At 53.1% G+C, this 23669-nt stretch overlaps 1 protein-coding gene across 1 annotated transcript in view; it reads right to left on the bottom strand.

Moving 5' to 3' along the window:
- Window positions 1-14219: 14219 nt before the first annotated feature.
- PTP4A3 (protein tyrosine phosphatase type IVA, member 3) overlaps window positions 14220-23669 on the bottom strand; it is a 27756-nt gene continuing 18306 nt past the window's right edge. Inside the window, exons 2-6 of the mRNA XM_009285066.2 lie at window positions 23176-23378; window positions 21351-21443; window positions 16811-16941; window positions 16077-16151; window positions 14220-15596 (exon numbers count right to left, since the gene is read on the bottom strand). Of these exons, the coding sequence (XP_009283341.1) occupies window positions 15479-15596; window positions 16077-16151; window positions 16811-16941; window positions 21351-21443; window positions 23176-23280 (522 nt within the window). The 5' untranslated portion in view covers window positions 23281-23378 and the 3' untranslated portion in view covers window positions 14220-15478. The remainder of the gene's footprint in view (window positions 15597-16076; window positions 16152-16810; window positions 16942-21350; window positions 21444-23175; window positions 23379-23669) is intronic.

The following is a 23669-nucleotide window of genomic DNA, read 5'->3' as shown; positions in this document are numbered from 1 at the left end:
GGAAACGGCCTCAAGTTGTGCCAGGGGAGGTTTAGATTGGATATTAGGAAAAACTTCTTCACCGAAAGGGTCGTCAAGCATTGGAACAGGCTGCCCAGGGCAGTGGTTGAGTCCCCATCCCTGGAGGTATTTAAAAGACATGTAGATGTGGTGCTTAGGGACATGGTTTAGTGGTGGACTTGGCAGTGCTAGGTTAACGGTTGGACTGGATGATCTTAAAGGTCTTTTCCAACCTAAACAATTCTATGATTCTATGATTCTATGATGCACCGTGCATAGCTGGGCTGGCGCTGGGCTGAGCTAACTACAGCTGGACCTGCTGTTTTCCCATCCCAGCCCTATGTTCCAGCCATCCCCACTGTGTCAGGCACTGCCCCACCAAAGCCAAGTGAAAATTGTGCCCGAAAAAAGGAATCAGGCTGCTCCAAAAGAGGAGAATCAATTTGCCAGCAGATCAGTGACTGAGTTGAGGCTACACCCCAAACCTCCAGACTTCCCGGCTCTGCATCCATACCCTCACCTGCTGACTCCTCCTCCAACTAACAATGATTTTTGCCTCCCCAGGTTGCTGACAGGATCTGAAATGCTTCTACAAACCTCCAGCCCTGCACGAGATGTCCTTGCATGTAACTGGGCGTCACTGTGAAACCATGTCCCGCAGCTCCTCCTTTCCTCTCCTCTCCAGCACGCATCCCACCCCAGACTGAGCCCAAACCCAAGGCTTGCATCTTCCTACATTCGCTCTCACTTTTTATTTCCCCCACAAGGAAGTCTGGTGCAATGGGAAATGCACCATAAACCAAAGCATGACTGTACAACACTGTGAAGAAACTCCCCAGTGAGGTGCACACTTTCCTTATGGGTGGCAGAACTAAGAAACGGTCATGAGTCCATTTTTTTCTTGGAGGGGGATGAATTCACAGCTTGTCTACCCCAGCCAGCAGAAGGGCTGGGCTCAGAGCAGTTCGTGTAGGTCTGCAGAGCAGACACTAGTCTCCATCACCCCCGGGGCTGGCGGTCCCCAAAACCATGCCAGTCCCAGTGATGGTTTATGGTATCCCAAAAGCGCCGATCACAAAGCAGGGTTGCAAGCCACCAGGGAAGGCTTTCCAAACGCAGCAGGGATGCTATTGGCACAGCAAGCTACTTTTACACCACACCCCGGCTTTTTTCCCTTGTTTTCCTAAAGAAACAAGATTTATGTGAATCATCCTGGGCAGTTTCAACCCAAATGATGTTGAGCTGAAGAGCCCTCAAGGAGATTATGTTCCCTCCAGATTTGCAGGGGAAAAGCAGCCGCTGCCTCTGGGGAGCGTGGCAGCGAGGGGGCCCTCCCTGTGCTTGGCAGAACCTCACTGAAACCACAGGCAAAAAAATGGGGTGAGCTGTGTGCCTCCATCTGTGGGAACCCTTCCACCCTGGCACCAACCTCTGCCTGGCCACCCCAGCAGCCTCAGGTGTGAAAGGTGTTGTCTGAAGCCTGTCCCACACCAGCTGCTCTCCCAGCTAGAAACAGAGGTGGCGTTTCAGGGCGCAGGGCCCTGCTGTGGCTGGGAAGAGTGGGGCTGGTGGGGGGGGCACGGATGTATGGTGAGCAGGAGACATTGGGGTGAGTTGGGAGCGGGGACAGGTGGTAATGTTGGACTGTGTCTTTGGGGATGAGATGCCACCCAGTCGATGCATCAATCTGCTGGCATGGACTGTCCCCTCCTGCCGTGGAGGAGAGGGCTGGCAGAAACCCCATACAACCCCGTATTGCCATTGTCCTGCTCCCAACCTTTGCCCCCCATCTCTCGCAGGTGTTCGGTGTAGGGTCCCAGGCCAGGTTGGCACTGCATGTCCATGCTGGACAACGTGGCTGAGCCCCTCCATGGTCTCATGGAGGAGACCTCACAGCATCTCCTTCCACCACCAGTGGGACAGGGAGTCTAGGATGGCCTCCGCTTCTCAACGGGAGGGCACAAAACAAATGCCCCATTTGGTTACTCCATTAGATGGGGCTGCACACACAGCCACTGAGTTCATTCCCTATCTGGGGTGGATGGCTTACTGTCACAGGAGATGATAGTACCGGGCAAGCCTGGCTGTGTGTGATAGAAGAGTATTGAGAGGGCAGGATTCTTGGATTCATCCCGCCGGGTTGTCATCTCCCTCCTGGATTTATCACCCGCTGCTAACTAGAGGCAGTCGGCTCTGTCTAATGTGGACAAGCCCCGGCTGTGTGCTTGCAGGCAGGGAGGGCACGTCCAGGCGAAGGGCTCTCAGACACTTGAGCTCAGCTCGTGTCCTCAGGAGCTCGCAAGCCGAGCTGGGGTGGGGTGGTGGGGAAATGTGAAGGGCAGCAAAAGCAAGGCAGGCTCTGCTGGGGCAAGCACAGCCCAGAGCTAAGCTTTTCTTCTGGCAGCTGGCACCAGACATTCGCAGGGGGATTATTTTTTCTTTTTTTTTTTTTCTTTTTTTTCCTCCTGAAGTGGCCCGAGTGGGCTCTGGAGGGGAGAAGATTATTTAAACCTGATGTGTTCCCTTTGGTCCTTCCAACGTGGTCAACCCCGAAAGGCTGCAGATACTCTTCCACCTTCGCTCACTGTCCCATCTGCCAGGAACTGCAGTTCTCACCCTCCATGGAGCCTTCCCCCCCCAGGACTCCCTCCCTGCATGGAGGCAGAGGAAGCAGCCCACGCCACCCCAAGGATCTCCCCATTGTCTTCCTCACTCCTGGGGAGACCCGATGACACAGCTGGGGCTGTGACTGTGTAAGCCGTGGCAGGGCAGGGAGGAATCTCGGACGAGATGCAAGGAGCAGGAAGGACCCACGGCGCAGTTTGGTTTGGCAGCCCCTTACGGACAATAAAAGGTCAGGAGGAGCGGAGGAGCTTGTTTTGGTTTTTTATTTCCCTGGCTTGTGTTCAAGGCTGCGTCCTTAAGGACAGGGATTCTCTACCCCGGTGGCAGGCTGAGAGCATGGGTGGGCGGCTGGCTGTTTGTGCTGGTGGGTTTTTTAGCGCACAAAGGATTTCGCTCGAGCACAGGCTGCAAGAGGAGAAGGCTGGGGTGGGTGTGAGCTCAGGGTGAGCTGGCCGTGGAACTGGGCACCAAGATCTGGCTTGATCCCAGGTCCAAAATGTGAGGCATCTTCTCTTTTACACTGAGGTTTTGGGGCTGCCAGGGGATGTGATGGATCAGGAATTTGTGGAGGAAGACACATATTGTGGAGGAAGCTGCACATGTGGAATAAAATGAGGGCAGTCTCTTGCCAAACATCCCCAAGCAGAGCCCAAGGTGAGGCAACAGGAGGGTCCTTATGGAAATGGCCAAGTGGGGTTCTCCAGTGTAGTCCAGTGGTCTCAGCGGGTCAGCTGCTTCACTCCTTGATTTTGGGTAGGATTTGAGGTTTTAGAAATGGTGCTGTTGCTTCCTAAACTTCTGAGGGCAGGGACAGCTTCCTACAGCTATGCATCACACCCAGACTGATCCCTGCCATCCTGCAGCCTGAGTGTCAGAGGCCACAACACACCGTTGTCACACAGAAAGGGCTTTGCAGATCACCCTGGCTGCACATCTCCAACAGCTCGGAGGGGTGAGATGGGTTCTCACCAGCGATATCCTACCAGGCTCCACACAACCACTTCCTCTTCTTGGCCGCTGTGCAAGGCCACAGGGAGATGCTGTGAGCCCTTGTGAGCTTAGATGCTGCCATTATACCTATCTTCTAACTGAGCTTTCCTAAAAGCTTCAGGATGAAATAAGGAAACTGGTTCTTGGGTGAAAAGCAGCTGTTTCAGGCTCAACCTAAGCAAGACTAGAGCTCAGCTCCTTGGAAGATGCAAAGGCTTTGATGCATGGGCCGATATCTTCTCCTGGTCTCCAGTACCCATACTAACATGGTGCTAAGCCTCAGGAGCCTGCTGAGCAGCTCAACTGCCTTTATGGGCCAGACATGTCTAGGAGTGATGTCAGGCTAATAATAACAGGCTTGACTGTTAATAATAACAGTCTGATCTAGAATCTGATTCATGAAAACAGAAAGAACAGAAATATAATAAATGCCAGTCGATGTGGTTTTATGGAAAAAGGGTCTTGTACCAATTTGATTTCATTCTTTTAGATCGTAAGGTTGGTTCATAAAGATAACTGTATATGCAAGATGCTTGTGAAATATTGGATTTGTACAGCGTGGCATTCCAGTGCGGGAAAAAAGCACCACACATCAGTAGAGCACGTATTAAATGAGCTAAGAGTTGGCTAACTGACAGATGTCAAAAAGTGGTGATCAATGGGGAATCACTAGTGACTGGATCTGTTTCTTTGGAGGAAAATCCTAGGCCCAAAGCCATGCAGCCTTCTCCATCAGTGAGCTGGAAATAAAGGCAAAATTGCTCCTGAAGAAGCTGGGAGGGGAGAAAAATCGGTGGAATGAAGTGGATGAGGACAGACAGCCACAGGGACAGCCCTGATCAGCCCCTGTTGGTAAGAAGCTGTTTCCATGCAGAGTTTAGCCCAGCCGGCTGGAAAAGTTATATCCCTGGGGAAAAGGACCCAGTGGTGGGCTGAGGGATCGAAGTGCGATGGGCTGCAGCTCAACCTCTTCACGGCATGATGGATTGTGTGGCAACAGCCGATGGAGTGAGGCATCTCTTTGCAGGATTTTGTGTTTGGTAAGTCTGCATCCTATGATAGAAACACTCTCAATAGAAGACAGATGACAAGTTGAGTAAGAGGTACATGTAGGGAAGTGATTTAAATGCTTTAGGTGGAGTCTGAAATTGGGTACAACATATAGTTCTGGTGTCCACACTTCAGAGAGGATACTGAATTTTCTAGGGGGGGGAGCATGCAGTCTGGACATAATTCCCTCTACAGCTGTGGACACCTTAACCCTAACAGAAGGAGCTGGAGGAGACAGTTGCAGTGGCAGGAGAAAGTGCATGCCCTAAGGGGAGTATCTCTCTGGAGTCTCTTTCAGTGACCCAGTCTTGCACCCTATGAGCTATAAGATATTCTTTTCTTCTCTGGGATCATCATAGGACTATGGGGTGATTCAGGCTGGAAGGGACCTCAGGAGGTCTCCTGCTCAAAGCAGGGTCAGCTATGGGGTCAGCCCAGTTGCTCATGGCTTTATCCTGAAACCCTCACAGGATGGTGACTGCAGATACAACAGGTTGAGGAGCTGCAACCAGAAGGACTCAACTTTGCTTCCCAGGTATGTCACTTGGCTACAGCTGGGGTAGTTACAGATGTGTCTCTGCGCTACTGAGCTGTGTTGTCTCCCTCAATCTAGCAGACTTACAACCCTGAAAGAGCCCCAAGGTGTTTGGCCCTGGTATTTGGCAGCACCAGGTGAGTTTTCACGATAGCCCTTTATCACAGCCCTTGTTTTGAGTGCTAAGCATCCACCCACCGAAAATGAGTGCCTTGAACTGAGCACCCTGAAACCCGTCTGGCTGTCCTTCTCTGTCACCCACGGCTGCCTGAGCGCTGCAAAACAAGCCGGTGTTGTTTGCCCTAAAGATCAAAGCTCGTTTAAATGCATTGCTTCTCCCTGTCTCCACCTGATATCCAGACAAGATGCCCTGGCGTAGGTGAGTCAGTCCCCGGCTGAAGTCAGCAGCGCTGCCAGCCTCACAGTTATCTCCGTGAGGCGGAGGCAGCTCTTGTGTCGTGCTTCTCCCAGCACTGAGCCGTCAGGTCTCTAATCATCTCCCACCCCCGCTCCTTGGACTGAACCCAGCTTGGCTGTGACACGTCCCTGGAGGCTGCCTGGTTGCTGTGGGAGAGCTGCGCAGCCTCCTCTACTCTGCGAGCCCCAAGGGAGATGTTGCAACAGAAACCAACACCTGCAGCCAGGGAAGGGCATTTTCCACAGCCACTGCTTTTGCAGGGAACTCCCTGGCTGTGTGCAGCACACGTAGCTCTCCAGAGGGATGCGGGAGAGGCCGTCAATTGAGGTTTTTTTTTCCTTTTTCTTTTTTTTTAAGGATGTGCTGACAAAGCTCCAGGTGGCTGTTCGGCAGCCACGCTTTCTCCTTGGCTGCTGACGCCGACAGCGAGTGACTCAGCCCTTTCCAGGCTCTGTGCAAGCCTCTTCCCCTCCTGCCACTCAAATGTTTGCTCTCTCTGATGGTTGAAACAAATTCTGCCGTGAGGTCCTGCCCAGTGAGCAGCTCAGGCAGGGCAGCACAGCTCCTTGCTGTGGTCACGTCATGGAGCAGTGATTTTCAGAACCCCATTTCTGAACTGTGGGGGTGGTCGTGTAAGTCTGGGCAAAGAGTTTCTCCTTCTCCTCCTTGCTGTTTGCAGGGAAAGCTCCCAGGGCAAAACCCACCCCTGGCGATCTGCGTTACTGTACCTTTGCCAAGCAGTGCCTAATTCCCCACTTGACTTTTCAGCTACATTTGTTGAGAGCATTTTAATTTTCTTCCCAACCCAAGCTCTGCCCTACATTTTCATACCTATGAGCATGGGAGTTTCCAGATACTGCAGTGCAAGTAGGGCAGCACCTCCCACCCTCCTGTGCCTCATGCCCAGGACCCACAGGGTCCCCCAGATCCTGGGGAGAGGTGAGATCTTCGCCCCTGCAGCCTCCCATCGCTGCACAGCCTCTCCCTGATGGTGCACGTCTCCCTGGGCACAGAGGGAAGCTGGAAGACCCCTTTCAGACAGTACAATGTCCTCAGGTGGAGATGTTGCAAAAGGGCGGATCCCAAGCAGGTTGACAGGAACAGTGTTGAGGGCTGCGCTGTGCCCAAGAGCCAGTGTTGGCTGTGACAGCCCGCAGCTGTCCAAAACAAGCAAGGAAAGGTTTCACCATGGCTCAGCACATAGCAAGCAGGGAGCAAGGCAGCCCTCACAGAGCATTTTTTATCCAGTCTCATGAGCCTGGACCATGGCTGGTCTAGACTTTACTGAAGACCCTGCAACCTTTGCCTCTGTGGCTCTGCAGAGAGCCGACTTTCTGAGGTGGGTTAGTAACATTGACAGGGTGGGCTCTGAGCCATCTCCCAAGGCTTTGGGTATCTCCACCGTGGGTGTCTCTATGTGAGCTGGGCGTCTGGGGACCCTCTGCAGTGGTGGAGCTCTGAAAGAAGTGTCCATGCCAGTATGAGATTGATCCCTCCCGAATCTCCAGTTTTGACTCTTGACTTGATGTCTGTTGACTGGAAAGGGAGCAGGGATGAGACCACACTGTGGGCACCCACCTTGAGCTGGGTGGATCTCACTAATTTTGGCGTTGGCAAGACTGAAGGCACTGAAATACGTGGCTGTGATGGGGCTTGTAGGTACCCACCTCCTCTGCTGAGAAGGGGCTAAGGCACTGCAGACCATGGCACAAGTTGGGAAGAGATCCCAGGACCTGTGAGTGGCCAATTCAGACCTTTCCAGACAACCCCAATTTGATAGGCTTTCATAGTGCTCCTCTTGGGGAGGGCAGGAACGTGTGCATGGAGTGGCAACAGCCTAACACAGAGAGTCGGGGTCTGGCCTGCAAAGGGGTGCATGTTTTTAGGTGATGGAGGGTGAGGAGGAATGCAGGCAGGTAGGAGACAGCGTGTATGGGCAGGAGCACAGGCAGGTGTTTCTCCAGCACACATGCCTGTGTTCAGAAGTCCCCCTGGCCCTCCTGATTGCGAGGTGAGGCAGCAATTAGGCTGATTGAAGGCCCAGTTGCTTATTGCACAACCCTGGAGGCAGTGCCCCTTGCAGCTTAGCGGTTCAAAGCATGTGAGGGGATAAGGATCTGCCTTGCAAGAGCGCTGGGGCAATCCAAGGACAGCTCTGGCCATGCCACCCCACTGTGCTCTGACCTGCAGCCCTCCCCACTTCCAAGCCAGCATCTCAACAAAAAGCCTTCCTGAGCCTACAGCAGCACGAGGGGAGTTTTCTCCCCCCTTCCCCACTTACCCCACCCAACGCCTTGTAATTACTCAGGAGCTCACACAACTGGTGTCAGCTTTCCTTGCTTACCAGCCCGTTCATGCAAGCTCCTGTTCCTCAGCCTCCATGGAGCCTCTGGTCTTGGCCTTCCTGCCTTCGTCACAGGGGGCAGCGTTAAAAACCCAACAGGTTTCATGAGCGAAGCCTGTTTGTGTGTCCGATGGGTGGTCTCTGCCAGTGGTGAAGCACTGAGCAGATCTGCAATGGGTGGGTTGTGTGTAATGTCTCCTCTGGGTGGACTCTTGGGTATCTAACCAAGGTTAGGCTGTGCTCTACTGGACATACCACTTAGGTCTTTCCTTTATCTGCTGTTTTCATTGGTCTTGTAGGAACATGGTGTCATTGGGAGCTCTCATGCTCTGTGGGGTTAAATCAGTCATTGGATTCAAATTCTTGGGGTAGAGAGATAGACAAACGGGCCTTACAAGCCTTGTTGCAAATAGTTTAATCATTGCAACTAATACTGAACCATCAGTCTGGCAGTGGAAGTGTAAGGAAACCTGATCACACTGCTGAATTTGAAGCTGTAATGTCAGTACCCACCTTGCAGCAGCCTTGCAGCAGCTTCTTCTGCAACAACCCACTGGCCCGTGCCCCCCTGCCCTAACCCGGGGCTGAGCTGGTTGAATGTTTTACCCTGGAAGAGCTTTGCTATGGACAACACTCACCGGAGAGGGTCAAAAGCTCCCCCAGATCTGCTGGCTCTCTTGAGCTGTGGTGGTTCCCAAGACCCCACCTCTTCAGCAGCCTGGCTGGTACATTATAGTGCCTGGTTCCTCCAGGAGTCCCAGCTACAGGGCAGGACTGAGGGGTCTGGAGTTGGAACTGGATGGTGAGAGTGGGTGAGTAAAACCCATCCCATGTCTTCCAAATCAGACCTCTTTTCCGAGCAGGCCCTTCCTGCAGAAAACATTGAGTCCAGGTCATTTCAGCCTTCCCCCTCTCCCAGGCAAAGGAAGATATTTTCCCACAGATAACATATGCCAGTTACTGCAGAAATGCTGAGACACCATCTGCCATGTCTCCTAGTGTCCCATGTCCTGCCTAGATCAGTTGCCTCTGCAGTTTTAACTTGCTCAGTTGGTTCTGAGCCTGAAGAGCTAGGCTGGACCACAGCTGACCACAAAGCATTAGTGGGGTTAGGGATAAAAATCACATTACAGAGGTCATCCTCCCATCCTGACCTTGGATGGGACAAAAACGCCTGTCCCGTTCTTAGAAGTCCTCCAAGGGCATGAATACCATGTCCTCCCTCCAAAAGTCCATTTCACCAGCAGAAGGTCTACCCTAATATTCAACCTGGCTCCTCCTTGCTGGTGTGCTCACCAGTCCACCCAGTCTACCTTCCTGGCTGCACTGAGGTCAACATGTCTTGTGTTGCTCAACTGGGAGATGCTGCCCCAAGACCTCAGTCACTGAGCAGTTGCTCTCCACCCAGCAGATTTAGCTGTTAAACTGGTCTGTAACAGGAAAAGCAACAAGGAAGGGAGAAGCAGCCACCAGATCTCCAGCTACAAGATCTTCCTAAACCAGGCGTCCCTGGCAGGTGTGTTTGTGCCGGCGGATGATGCATATTTAGGAGCTGGTCCCTCCCATTGCTGCTTCATGCCAGAGCCCAGAGAGGCTGGTCACAGTCAATCCAGGTACTTGGTGTGTTTCTGGTACAAGGGCTGCCCACTGCATAGGTGGCCTTGAGTGGTCAGGCTCTTGCATGCTATGATTTATTAGCCATGGCCCCTTGGGGGCCCAACCGGGGCCCTCCGTTGGGCAGCTTGTCCAACAGCACCCTACAGCCTTGCTACGGGGTCAGCTCTTTCCATGCGGGATAAAAGGCATCTCTGAGCCTTACAACATCTTTTATCCAACTGCATCAGTTGAGACATGCTGGACACAGGATCAGGGTGTGTGTGGGCTCTGCTTATGCCAATTATTTGGTGATGAGGTGGGTACTTAAAAAACATAACACGCTTTGGTAAGTGAGCAACGCAATTAGCTCGCTCAGCCAAGGCAAGTCAGCTGCTACAGACCAGCTCTGGGATATCCCTGCTGGCAGACCCTCCTCTGGAGAAGACCTCTCTTGGACTGGGAGTAAATGCTGTGGTGATAGTTGTACTCTCTCTGGCAAGGTGCTGGCTCCTGACCCTGCTGTGATCATGGTGGCTATGCTGGAAGTGGGGGCTGCCTGGCCTGGCAATCACTGCTGAAGACCTGCATGATGTTTTGCTAAGTAGGGGTTGGAGATGGACCGTGCAGTGACTATGCTGGATGGGACAGAGAGCAGCCCGTGGGGGAAAGGGCTTTATGCGAATGCCTGGAGCCCTGGGTGCACCCCTTGCACCTGCCTTGGCACTGGGCAAAGCAATTCTTTCTGCCCTGGGCTCTACTTTATTCAATTTGGCTGCAGCCCGTCATCTAATTGCAGTAGGTCCAACCCTTTCCCAGCCACCTCCGTTGTCTGTCCTGGGAGCTCCCAGGAAAGGGGAATGGGATGAGAAGAGGAAAATAACGCAGGAAATGGGTGGGGAATGTAGCTGGGACACATTTGGGATGGGATGGGATGGGAGTGGACTGAGGTCTCCAGCCAAGGGGAGGCAACAGGACCCCAACAGCCCCCCCATGCATTCCTCCACCATCCCTCGGCCAGAGTTCAGCTCTGCCTTTGCCTCCCCCATCTTGGTAACTCCCCCATTAGCAGCATCGCAGCACACAGGGATGTACAAAACAGTGAACGCTTTTTATTTCGCTGCTGGAGTGAAACCACCGTAATTTCATAAAACTCAAAAAAAAAAGTGATTACTAAAAGGCATACATTTTTTTTTCCTTTTTACACAAGACGTAAGTAAACAGACAAGTTTCTTTTTAAAAAGGTTATAAAGTGTCAAGATCCTATACCTCATCTGCATATTCAAAGTGATGCCGTCTGATACAAAAAGCGTTGCGTATAATAATTTAGCTATGGCTCAGACCAAAAAAAAAAAAAAAAAAAAAAAAAAAAAAAAAAAAAAAAAAAAAAAAAAAAAAAAAAAAAAAAAAAAAAAAAAAAAAAAAAAAAAAAAAAAAAAAAAAAAAAAAAAAAAAAGTCATCTGGGCTTAATCTACATACTACTACGATTGCCCACGGAGTTAAAAAGGAAAATATGCAGTTCTTTGTTGCACAGAAAGAAAACAGCAGGGAAGTCGAGAGTTCATTGGGAGATCGTCATCTAAAGGGAAGCCGAGCACGGCGAAATGCCCCCCCCTCCCCGGGAATGTCTGCCAGAGCCTGCGAGCGAGACTGCAGCCGGCCCGTGACCCCCCGCTGCGCAAAGAAACCGGCCACATTTTTCTCCCACCAGACAGTATCCCATCCAAATCCACCCGCCAAACTGCACCTACCCAGCCCGCTGGAAGCAAATAAGATATAAGACCCTGGAAACTGCATGGAAGTCACGAATCTCCCTGTGTGCTTTCCCACTGGGACTAATAAAAAACAAACAAACCCAATACAAAAAACCCCAAACGACTCGTTCTATTGTAGATAGAGCAAGACTCTCTGCTTCCTCGGGAAATCTGTTACTCATAAACCTCCTCATCTGAAGCTCTCAGTCCAACCACCACAGTCTCAGCCTTATTGCAAGACTCATAATATGAATTTACAAATGCGAAGTCTTTAAATGCACGTCACCAGACCTTTCTTAAATAAAGAGCTGGCCATTTGCGATGGCCACGTTGCCTTTCTTCCCACCCCCACCCCCACCACACGCTCCATCTGACTAGCAAACATGGAGAACAGAAGGGACACATGAGCCTCTTAACCGAAATGCAGATAAGGGCACATGTATGCCACAAGTGAGAGGACACAACTATGATCTCCTGCTCAGATTTATTCTCCCACGTGAGGTTCAGCCACGATTGATTCCTGGGCAAAGCCTAAAAGCTCTTGGTTTGATGGTTAGGGCTTCTCTGCTTTGCCATCCCTTGGGTCTCCAAAGCTCTTGCTACCAGTTTGGAGCCCTGCCCCTGCAAACTATGGAAAGATGGCGGGTTTCCATGGAGGGGGTGGGGGAGGTGGATAGGGGTGAGGAGGTATAAAACCCAGTTTGTGCCTTTGTTTCTGCAGAAAAGGGCAGGATAAGGTAGTTGGGTTTGTAGCCAAAACCATGGGGGTGTCTGTTCCCTATGACATCTGCCAAGACCCAATGGAGACAACTAGAACAATAATAGAATCGGCAAATACGTCAGATTTTTAAGGCTCTCCTTTCAACATCTTGGCATCTGAGGTGAAATGAGGATTAGCGTACAAGGAGAGACCCCAAAACCAGCCCAAACCATGAGTCCTTAGCTGCTTAGGCCTCACTCTGGTGCTACGTGTCTACTGAGCTCCAACTTTCCCTCTTCCCCAACTGTCCCATGATTTTTGTGAGGGAACTGGGCTATTCTTTGAGGTTTCTAACCCAAAAACCCGGTTGGAAGACCCCTCAATTTCTCCAGCCTGTTATGTTTCTGTAACCTTCTCTAGGCTGAAACATCGAGCAGCTGGTACCTCAGAGGTAGGAGCCCAAGTCCATATCAAAAAAATCCCAAATATTTGGCAGTCCAACTCAGAGAAACCTTGGAGTGGGTTCAAGCCCTCCATGCAAGGACTGCAGCTCCTGGGCTGCCAAGATGTCCTGTCCATGGAGCAGCACATGGGAGGTGACAGCAAGTTCCAGGACAGGGGGGAGAAATTAAAAAAGAAAAAAAATAGGACAATTAAAGCAGCTTGGTTTTGTTTTTTTTTTTGCAGTGACACAAAACTGAAGAGTATCAAGATGCCACTCTGCCAGCCAGAGGCCCTCAGGATTTGGCCACATGGATTGTACCAGGTCAAGGACTGCTCTTACACTAGAAGCTATTTTTAAGGTGATTGGGTTGATGCTACATAAAGCGAAGGAGCACTGCAAAGCCTGTCTCCCCCAGTGTGTTCCCCCCAAACAAGCCCACCAAGCTGAGATTTGAGAGTACTCTCATCAGAGCTCAGCACCAAGCACTTCCAGCATCAAACCCTGCATGGAGGAGGTGAAGAGTTCCTGTGGCCAAAGGAGGCTGAATTCAAGCCCCTCTGTCCCCATCCTGACCCCAACTCAAAAGCATCATGGCTGAAGCCCTGGACCGCTTGCCCTGGGCAATCTGCCATGTGATGGTCCCATGAGCGTGGGTGAGGAAAACATTTCTCCTCCTCTTGCCAGGGCAGAAACTTCTCCCAAGCCTGCAAAGCAACGGTTCCCACCACTTTATTCTAAACTCTTTGCAAGTCATGGCACAGCCTGTTGTGACCGGGGAGCACATGAGACCATGAGGTCTCCTGGCTAAGAGGGATTGGGACTGTCCTGGTCACAATGCTGAGCCACCTCCTACTGCCCCTGGGGATGAAGCAGCACCTATTTTAGCAGCAGGAGGACACAACGGGGCAGGAAGAGGATGGTGACCCACCCAGAGGGACTGCTGCAATACAGGATCAGGCCTTTTTATCAGCCCAATTTCTCACCCTTCCCAACCAACGCAGACCCTTCAAACCACCACCACCTTCCCCACGAGACATAGGAACCACCAGCCTGGAACATGGCAGGAGAAACTCAAGGGACCGAGGGCTGTCCCACAATGTGGGGACTTGGACTGGCCCGAGGTGTGCGGTATGACAGCTCCGGGGCCATAAGTTGAGGGTCTCCACCTTGCTCGGCACCACAGCTCGTCCCATGGGATGGCCATCCCTGCCGTGCAGCGGGGCTGGCTCCCATTGGGAGAGGAGGAGTGGCGCTGGAAACGGCTCTGAGGTCCTCCTCTGCCCAGGTGTGGTGGCACGAAGCCATCCCCTGCCCTTCTGCAGGTACCAAAAGTGTCTAACCAGCCTTCCTCACCGCTTATCCCAAGAGATGAACCCTCTGAAGCAAATGACTCTGAATACTATGTTTTGGGAAGGCACACAAACCTTTGGAGATACCCAACACAGGGCACTGAAGGCATCTCAAGTTGGGCAGCCTAAAACCAAAAGATGCTGGATGACTAGCCCTCCTTGCCCCAACATCTGCGATCCTCTGCAGCTGAGGGAGTGAGCAGCAGCGAGCCCAAAGGATACCCAGGGCATCCCTTGGGCCACATGTATGCCCTGGTGACAGCAGCTGGCAGCTGGCTGTGACCTGGTGCTGGGGATCGGTCTGAGGGGCCATGGATCACCTCCCGGGCTCCACCAGGCAGCGATGGGAGAAACAAAGGCCAGAGGATGTGCGGAAGACAAACAGGTTTTTTTTTTAAGTTTTTTTTTCCTTTAATTAGCAAATTTTTTCTTATCCTCATCAAAAGAAAAAACACCCCCACGCCCCCTACATGCCCACCGCTCCAGCTGCTGCAAGCGTTCAAAGGCAGAAAGTTGAGAGATGTTTAATGTCCCGGCTCAGGGGCAGCTCTGAGTCCACTCCACCAGGGCACGCGCCGGGGGGTTTTAGGGTGCCAGGCGTCGCGTTACAGATGCCACCGGGTGTGGGAAAGGCAGGTGCAAAATTTGGTGACGTGCTGCCAGGAGCACCCGAAATCCCCCAGGAAAGCTGCAGCCCAGCCCCTCGGACAGCAAACGCAGCGGTGGAGGACATGGATGTGCCCCGAGATACGCGTTGCGTCCCCAGGGCATCACAGCCAGAATTGGTGTTTGTGCCGTGGCTTGGTGATGGGGACACGACAAGAGAGAACCCGCCACCCTGTGCATTGAATTTGGAAGCCATAAATAAGAGCACCCCACACTTTGGGGGACCCAGTGCTAACCCTGCACCCCGGCAAAGCTGGGTGCCTCAAAGCCCCGCCACTGTCCCCGAGTTTCCCAGCACCTCTGCCTTCGCTGCAGCAAGCCCCCAACGAGCCCCATCTGCAGCATCTCGGCTGGCATCAAGGCAACAGGGAGATGGTGAAGTGGTAGAGGGGCCAGGAGAAAGGGAATGGTGCTGGGGAGACTTAGCTCAGACCTTCCTGTGGCCACAAGGCCAGCACCAAGCTACGAGCCCCCATTGCCTCTCCCTGCTATCACCATCTTCCCCCGAGGCCATTGCGCCATCCCCACCTTCGTCCCTGCTGCTGCAGCCCTTATTTATAGGGAAGAGGTGGGAAAGGGTTTTTCTGGGGTTGCTCCGGCCCTCCTGCTCCCCATCCCTTCTCAGCTGGCACAGCCCTGCCTGCATCACCCCAAACCCAAGCACCCTCCGCCCATCCCTCTCAGTGCAATGGGAGGGGAAAGGGAGGAGGAAGGCGATGAAGAACCGTCATGTGAGCTCATTGCCTGCTAACGCCAAAAGTCAAAGGGCAGCGCTGCCTTGCCTCCTCGGGGCTGTAGCTGGAGAGAGCAGCCTTTTTTGGGGGTCCGGCAAGATGACCGTGCTGTGGGTGCTGGAACACGTTGGTGGTGCTCCATGTCCCCCCACCCCAGCCCTGTCAGTGAGGCGGTGTGTGGGGTGCACAGGGCTGGGCGAGGAGGTGAGGGGGTGGGATGCGTGTGAGTGCCCGGGTGTCTGTGTGCACGGATTTTGGCAAGAGGTCATTGAGGTTACATGATGCAGCATTTGTTCTTGTGGTTATGAGGATCCTTAAATCGGAGTCTCTGCTTTGGTCGGTATTTTTCCAAGTACGTCAGCTGCTTGCTGTTGATGGCTCCTCTGCGCTTCCTGTGGGGACAGAGAAGGGCCGCACAGTCAGCGGTGTGCCAGGAGAAGACCCCCCACCCCGAGCCACCCTTGTCGGGGTGCTGAACTCCCCTGCCTGGAGCAGGAAGGGATTTTTGAGGCTGCAGCCTCATGCGTCTTCTGGGGATGGAGACGGGCACCGACCCCAGCAGCTTTTCTTGATCATCCACCCTATGAGTCTTAGGACACGGAGAGCCAGGGAAGAAACACATGGGGAGGCTGCCCAAAGCGGGGCACCTGCCAAAAGCCCCCTAAGGATGCTCCCGGATGCCTCCCCAGCCTCCCACAGCCCTGACGCAAAGGCACAGGGTGCTTGGTGCTGGCCCCCCCTTTTCTTCCATGCCAAAAGGAGAGAAAAGCAACCCCGGTGCCCCAAAAAAACCCCTGAGGCACGCCAGATCTCTCCACTCCCTCAGAGAGGGGCTGCTTTCTCCCCCGACACCGAAACGCCGCTCGACTTACTGTCGGATGAACTGGATGGCATCTTCGTACTTCATCCCGCTCTCGATCAAGGCCAGCGCGACGAGGACGGGAGCGCTGAAAGGCAACGGCAGTGGCAGACACTCCCCAGCCATGTGGCCCAGAAGCTGGCATCCCATCCTGGGGCGGGGGGACACGCCATAGGGCCGTAGAGGTGGCATTATGGGCAATGGCCAGCACTGGCTTTTAGTTTGTAATTTCTTGCCATTTGGCTGCAAGTGCTGCTCCAAGGAACAGCTGATTTTAGAGGTAAAACCCCCAGGACGGGGCTGGCAGCTGTTTGCTGCTCTTCTAATGAGCATGAGGACTTTGGAGGCAAATCTGTCGGAAAAGTAGACATAAATACACATGCAAAACCTGACCTGAGGCAGGGGGAGCAGCAAAACACAGTGGCTCTTGAAATACAGTGGCTCCCGGTGGTAGTGGGAAGCATTTTGCAATATTTCCACGACGAGCTCTTCGCAAAAGCAAAATCGCCATGGGGCACTGGCCGGACAGCACCGAGCAACCCAGGCCCCCCCTGGTGCCCAGGATTTGGCCAGGAGAAGTGCAAGGAGGAGCTCAGGCAGCAGCCCCCCTGTCAATGCCTATTCCCGCTAAGGTCTCCACTGCATGCAAAAACCCTGCTCTAAGGTGCAAGGAGGAGAGCAAGCATGGTTTTCCCTCTTCCCGCTTCATGGGTGGGGTGGCAGCTGGGGTGCCGGGCTCTGACTTACCGCCCCAGGCCGGCCACACAGTGCACGGCCACGCAGCAGCCAGGGTCTTCGCAGAACTTGGTCTTCAGCAAGTTGAGCCAATCTTCCACTATCTTGCTGGGAGGAGGCGCTCCATCATCGAATGGCCAATCCTGCAAGGTGGGGGCAAGTTCGGGGGAAGAGAGAAACACTGTCAGACCCTGGGGAAAAAACTCAGGGGATTGCTTTTTACTAAGGGTGATGGTGTTTTGGACCTCAGCAGAGGGGAGACGGATGCGTGTGCTGGCAACCAGGCTCACAGCGCAGCTCCATGGGGATGTAGCAGCCGTGTGAGTCTAGGTCTGGGGTCCTCCCATCTCCTATGGACAGGTTCAGCCTTCAGGAGCACCCACAGGACCTGCAACATGGTCCCCATGTCCTCCTGCCTCCGTGTGGCCACAGGGTGGCCATCGCCTGCCTCCCTGTTCGGACGACTGCGCTGAGCTCTGAGGAGCCGCAACCCCCATCCTTCCCCCTCCCAGCTCCCATCTAAATCCAGCACTTGGGACCGCAAAGCCACTTTGTAGGAAGTTTGAGCAAAGGCGGCTTGGAGGTGGCTGAAATCTCAGGGCCTGATGCGGTGCCGAAATTCAGCTTGCTGCAACACATGGGAGTGAAAAGTGAGCACACAGCCCTGAAAGGATGCTCTGGGGACCCCCTAACACAGCCCTAGAGAGAGCCGAAGGGAAGGAGGGAGACCCCTCCAAATGGGGCCATTTAAATAGCATCCTTCAGGAAAGGCTCTTAAGGGACAAAAAAAAAAGCGCCCATCTTCTTACAAGCTTCATCCTCAAGCCGCATGGACTCAGCATCAGAGCTCGGTGACGAAGTGGGTAAAATGGGTGCTGCATTAAGCACCCCCGTGGCCCTGGGCTCTGCTATGGGGGAAAAGTGTCACCACCCTTGCCTGTGACTGCTGCAGCATTTTGGGGAAGGGACAGACTCTCCTCATGGGCACTGGTAGCCAGCCGAGGCTGTATGTCTCTCCCAAAATGGGGAAGTCTCTCCCAAAATGGATTTGGCAGGAGGAACGTGGCCACTGGCTACGCAGCAGTGGGAGAGGGGGATGGGCAGGGGAGCATTGCTTGGGAGGGGATGTGGCACGGTGATCCCCGGTGAGTGGAAAGCATGGGGCTGTAATCCTCATGTTTGAGGAGTGAGTCACTAAGCTGCTGTGCTGGAGTCATCCTTGGTGTAAACTGGCAAAAGAAGCTGCTGAGCTTCACTTCAGTCTTTGAACCCGTAATGATTTCAGTGTGGCTTTGCTAGGAAAGGAGTCAGGGTACCCTAATGCTTGAGCCAGCCCACCCTGCACAGCCCGTGCCCATCCTACAAGATCATCTCCTCCCTGCAGCGCCTGGAAAGCACTGCTTCAGCCATGAGCGCAGGTCACCGGGCTCGCACCGGGGATGACACACCGTATCACAAATCATCGAAGTTACAGAATGGTTTGGGTTGGAAGGGACTTTCAAAGATCATCTAGTTCCAACCTCCTTGCCATGGGCAGGGACATCTTTCACTAGATCAGGTTGCTCAAAGCCCCGTCCAACCTGACCTTGAACACTTCCAGGGATGGGGCATCCTCAGCTTCTCCGGACAATCTGGTCCAATGTCTCATCACCCTTATTGTAAAAAAATTCTTCCTTATGTCCAGTCTAAACCTACCCTCTTTCAGTTGAAAACTGTTGCCCCTTGTCCTGTCACTACAGGCCTAGGTAAAAAGTCTTTCTCCATCTTTCTTATAAGCCACCTTTATATATATTGAAAGGCCATAATAAGGTCTCCACGAAGCCTTCTCTTCTCCAGGCTGAACAACCCCAACTCTCTCAGCCTGTCTTCACAGCAGAGGTGTTCCAGCCCCCTGATCATTTCCGTAGTTCTCCTCTGGACCCTCTCTAACTGGTCCATGTCTTTCTCGTGCTTGGGTCCCCTGAGCTGGACACAGTACTCCAGGGGGGGGTCTCACCAGAGCGGAGCAGAGGGGCAGAATCCCCTCCCTCGACCTGCTGGCCACACTTCTTCGGATGCAGCCCAGGATACGATTGGCCTTCTGGGCTGCGAGCGCACCTTGCTGGCTCACGTCCCATTTTTCATCCACCAGTACCCCCAAGTCCTTCTCGGCAGGGCTGCTCTCAATCCCTTCATCCTCCAGCCTGTAGTCATACCGGGGATTGCCCCGACCCAGGTGCAGGACCTTGCACCTGGCCTTGCTGAACTTCATGAGGTTCTCATGGGCCCACTCCTCAAGCCTGTCAAGGTCCCTCTGGATGGCATCCCTTCCCTCAAGTGTATCAGCTTGGTGTCATCTGCAAACTTGTTCAGGGTGCACGCAATCCTACCATCTACGTCAGTCATAAAGACATTAAACACTATTGGTATACCCAATACAGTATATGCATCCTGCACCACAAACCTTCCTACAGTGAAACCTGCACAGCACCGGTTTCCCGGCAGGATTTCTGCCCCATCTCCAACCTGCTGGCAGAGCTGCCGAAGCACCGAGTGATGCCCAGGTGCTGTGGCCGGGAGGAGGATCAGCAACGGAAGAGCCACCAGTGAATGTGGCCTCCAAGCAGATGTCCACGGCACGGGAAACCTGCGTCTGGCACGACTCAGTAACCACCATCAGCTTTAGAGATTGCCCAGGATCCCCTGCGGCATGCGAGGAGCCAAAAGCAGAGGAGGCGTCCAAAACCCCCCAGGGAGCGCAGCCAGGACAGGACCACCGTGGGCATTGTAGCTGCAGATGCCAGCGCCCAGGCACACCGCACCAGAGTCAGGCCTTGACCAGCTTGTGCCTATTCCCCAAAGAAAGGTATAGGATACATAGGTATAGCCTATATATATAGATGTTCAGACTAGATGTAAGGAAGAAATTTTTTACGCTGAGGGTGGTGAGACACTGGCCCAGGTTGCCCAGAGAGGTGGTGGATGCCCCATCCCTGGAAACATTCCAGGTCAGGTTGGAGGGGGCTCTGAGCAACCTGATCTAGTTGAAGATGTCCCTGCCCACGGCAGGGGGGTTGGACTAGATGACCTTTAGAGGTCCCTTCCAACCCAAACCATTCTATGATTCTATTTTATATATTTGCTATAGGTATATAGAGATATATATAGATATGTCTGTATCTGCATAGATATGGGGTTGGACTAGATGACCTTTAGGGGTCCCTTCCAACCCAAACCATTCTATGATTCTATTTTATATATTTGCTATAGGTATATAGAGATATATATAGATATGTCTGTATCTGCATAGATATATCTATCCATAGATATCTATCCATAGATATCCATAGATACACAGGATATAGATATTGCTCTATGTATCTTATACAGTTTCTATATAGTTATAGAAGCCTGTATCTGTACTATATAGTTTCTACATAGTATCTTGCACAGTTTCTATATCTAGGATATAGATATCTCCCTATATAAAACATATCCTAGATACAGATACCTCTCTATGTAAGTTATGTAGAGAGATATGTATATCTTAGATATAGAAACTCAGATGGAAGGACTCCAGCCAGAAACAGGGTAAAAGGCAGAATTTGGTCTATAAGAGAGCAGAGATGACCTCCCACGTACAGATCCTATATGTAGGATACAGCTGTCTTTCTCTGTAAGATAGATCCTATAGAGACATAGCATCTGTACCTAGAGAGATCTGCATCTGGAAGGTCTTTATCTACAGACACATAGGATCTATTATCTACTTATATCCCACAGGATCTAGGATGTAGCTAGCTATCTCTATAGGATATACATTTTACAGAGGGAGTTGTATAGGGAGGACCTACACACAGAGGACCACCCCAGGAGACAAGAGGCACTTCCAAACCCTTTCCTAAATAACGAGCAGAGCCTCCCTTTCCAGCTGGAGCTGAACTCCCTGGCAGGGCAATCACGCCTGACATCATCTCCCATTACATATCAGCCCAGATGCAGCCCAGGCAGCTGCCTGCTCTGCCTCCTTGCTTTTTCCTGCTTGCTGCCTGCTCCCTTTCATCCCCCAGAGTTCCGCCAGCCGGCTGCTGGAAGAGCAAAAAACCTGCACTCCCCCCGGATAAGATAACGCCAGGGGTAACGGGAACCATGCGCCTCTTCCACGTGGGATCAGGCGCTCTCATCCTCTGGATGCTTTACGCGACAGGCAGCCAGGGGTAACGGGAACCATGCGCCTCTTCCACGTGGGATCAGGCGCTCTCATACCCTGGATGCTTTACGAGCGACAGGCAGGGAAGGCAGCTGCCGACTCAACCGTATGAGTCACAGTTTCGGGTGCGTGGGCAGTGATTTCTTTTTTTAAAGCACCAGCCCCATCTCAGCCCGGGGAGCGGGGAGCTCACCCGCCTCGCCCCGAGGATGAAGTTGGGCTTCAAACTCTGCTCCCGGGCAAGCGCGATGCCGATTTGTTCTATCCGAAATGCGGGGTGTTTAGCAGACCCCAGGGATGGGGATATTTAAGCGGGGGGCGGGGGGCAGCCCCCCCCAGGCGCCCATCCCGCCACCCACCTACCATGACGGTGATGCCGTCCTTCTCCAGGGGGGTCTTGTCGTAGGTCACTTCACACACTCGCACCACCGTGGTGGCACCGTACTTCTTCAGGTCCTGGGGAGGGAAGGAGAAGGAGGGGTCTGAAAAAAACCCTGCCAGTCACATCCCGGTTAACCTCAACACGTCCGAGCTCTGCTATGACCACACGGACCCCTACGGACCCTAGAACAGTGCCGTGCCCCATCTCTGGACCCTTGAGCAAACCCCTCTGTGGTCCATCCAGCCTGGGAAGCACAAGGAATCATTAAATCCCAGGGCACCAAAGCTGCATGGTCACGGTAGGATTTTTACCCAGCACCTTCGCAACTCCTTGGAGTCATGAGCACCAGCGGGGCTGTTTATTTTTAAGCCCCGATGGCCGCACCAGCAGGGACTTTACACCCCAGGCAAAGAAACATCTCCAACACGGGTGCAAATCCCCCAAAGGAGAAATTATTTGTGCACGGTGAGGTCGCAACTCCCGCTGCAGAAACGCATGGAGGAGGCTGGGGGGCTCATAGTGTACCCCGCCGACCGCACTCAGCATCTTGCAGATTGCTCAGGGGCTCCTTCTTGACCTCGTTGCTGTATCCCATCATCACTCTAACACACTGCAGGCTTGGGCGTGGGACTTGGGCTGTTTCCAGCATGGCTTATCGCCCACCGCAAGGATGGCCCCCGGATTACATGCCGGTGTACTGGCCCCGCCAGGTGCCACGTGAGATCGTCCCCTTCAATGATCCATCTCCATCCTTCCCTGCGTGTGCTTGCAAGGCCACGGCAAACCCCTGTGCGCTTGGCAGCTTGGCCAAAAATTGAAGAGGCTAGAGGAAAGGGGAATTTTTCCCCCTTCCCACTGGTGCAATCCCCATTGCCTTGCACGCGGCATGCAGGGGCACGAAGCAGCTGTCCCCAAATCCCAACCCCCTTCCTGCGGCTCTCCGAGCTGGTGGTGCTCACACGTGCTTTTTTGGAACCTGGGGCTCTCCGAGCTGGTGGTGCTCACGTGCTTTTTTGGATGTGCGGATGGGGGAGTTTCCTTTAGCTTGGAAGATGCGTCTGGTACTGGCCTGTCAAACCTCAACGTGGTTTAGGGCTGAGGCAAAAATCCCTTGCTGGGCTTGTGCGCAGCCCCAGGTCCCTCTGCAAACGCAACATCCTGAAACGCCTCCTTGCAAGCAGAAGCCACTTGTGCCGGCTCGACCGAACCTGCAGGATGTTGCCTTTCCCCCAGGCACTGATAAAAAGAGTAAGTCGAAGCCTTTCGCCCCGGACAACAGACACAGGCATACATTATTCCCCCCCTAACTCCTGGCTGCTGCCAGTGCTGGAGGCAGCGCTTCCAGGCAGGGCACCGTCACTGGCTCATGCAACACCGAGCCCTCCAACTCCTTATGCAACGCCCAATGCACTCCGGGCATTGGAAAGACGCTGGGATACTTGGGATGAAAAGTCCTTATTGAGATGCTGGGAGATGCAGGGGAGGATCCACGTGCATCACTGCAAAGCCCCTTCCCATGATGTGCTGGTGGAGCTGGCAGGGGATGCAACAGGAACGGGGAAACTCTACTCCACCTCCATCGTGCCCAAATACCATGCTTGGGGTCCTCCAAAACATCCTACCCCAAAAAGCCGGTGGTGATTGGACCCGCCGCCCTGGGATGCCACCGGGGGCTGTGGTACCAAAGGGGATGTGCCGCTGCCTCATCCTACACAGGATTGATCCCTGTTGCATCTCAACATTGGCTTTTAGCCCCAAAATGTGCAGCTGGGCCCTGGTCCCCCCCTTCCAGCCTCGCCTCCTTACCTCCAAGAAGGTGTTGAGCGTGGCATTGGTGGGGTTGTGGGTGATCAGGAACCTCATGTTTTTGTAGCAGACCTCCACCGGCGCAGGGCGGTTCATCCGGGCCATGGTGGGATGGGAGGAGAGTGTGGTGGTGCTGACGGCGGTGGGGGAAAAAACCCAAGAAAAGAGTGGTGTGAGGGGGAAAAAAAACCCCAACAACTCCTCTGCGCTTAAAAAATAAAAATAAACAGGATTGAGAACTCAATATACAGACGTTGTGCAAATAATCCCAGCTCCTGGGAGCGCGCCGGCTTTCTCAACACACCGCAAGCCCCCCGGGGGAAAAAGCCAGACGGGAAAAAATAATATTAATGATAATAATAATAATAATAATTAATAATAATAATTAAAAAAAAAAATCCCTTTGCTGTAGTGTTGGCGTCCTCTGCGTGTGTGCGACGGCGAGCGGCTTCCGCTTCTGGTGCCGCGCGCTCCCTGGCGCTCTAGAAAGGCCT

The sequence above is a fragment of the Aptenodytes forsteri genome, unplaced genomic scaffold (genome assembly GCF_000699145.1).
Source record: "Aptenodytes forsteri isolate BGI_AS27 unplaced genomic scaffold, ASM69914v1 Scaffold182, whole genome shotgun sequence".
Lineage (NCBI taxonomy): Eukaryota > Metazoa > Chordata > Aves > Sphenisciformes > Spheniscidae > Aptenodytes > Aptenodytes forsteri.
This window is presented reverse-complemented; position numbering and strand designations above follow the sequence as displayed.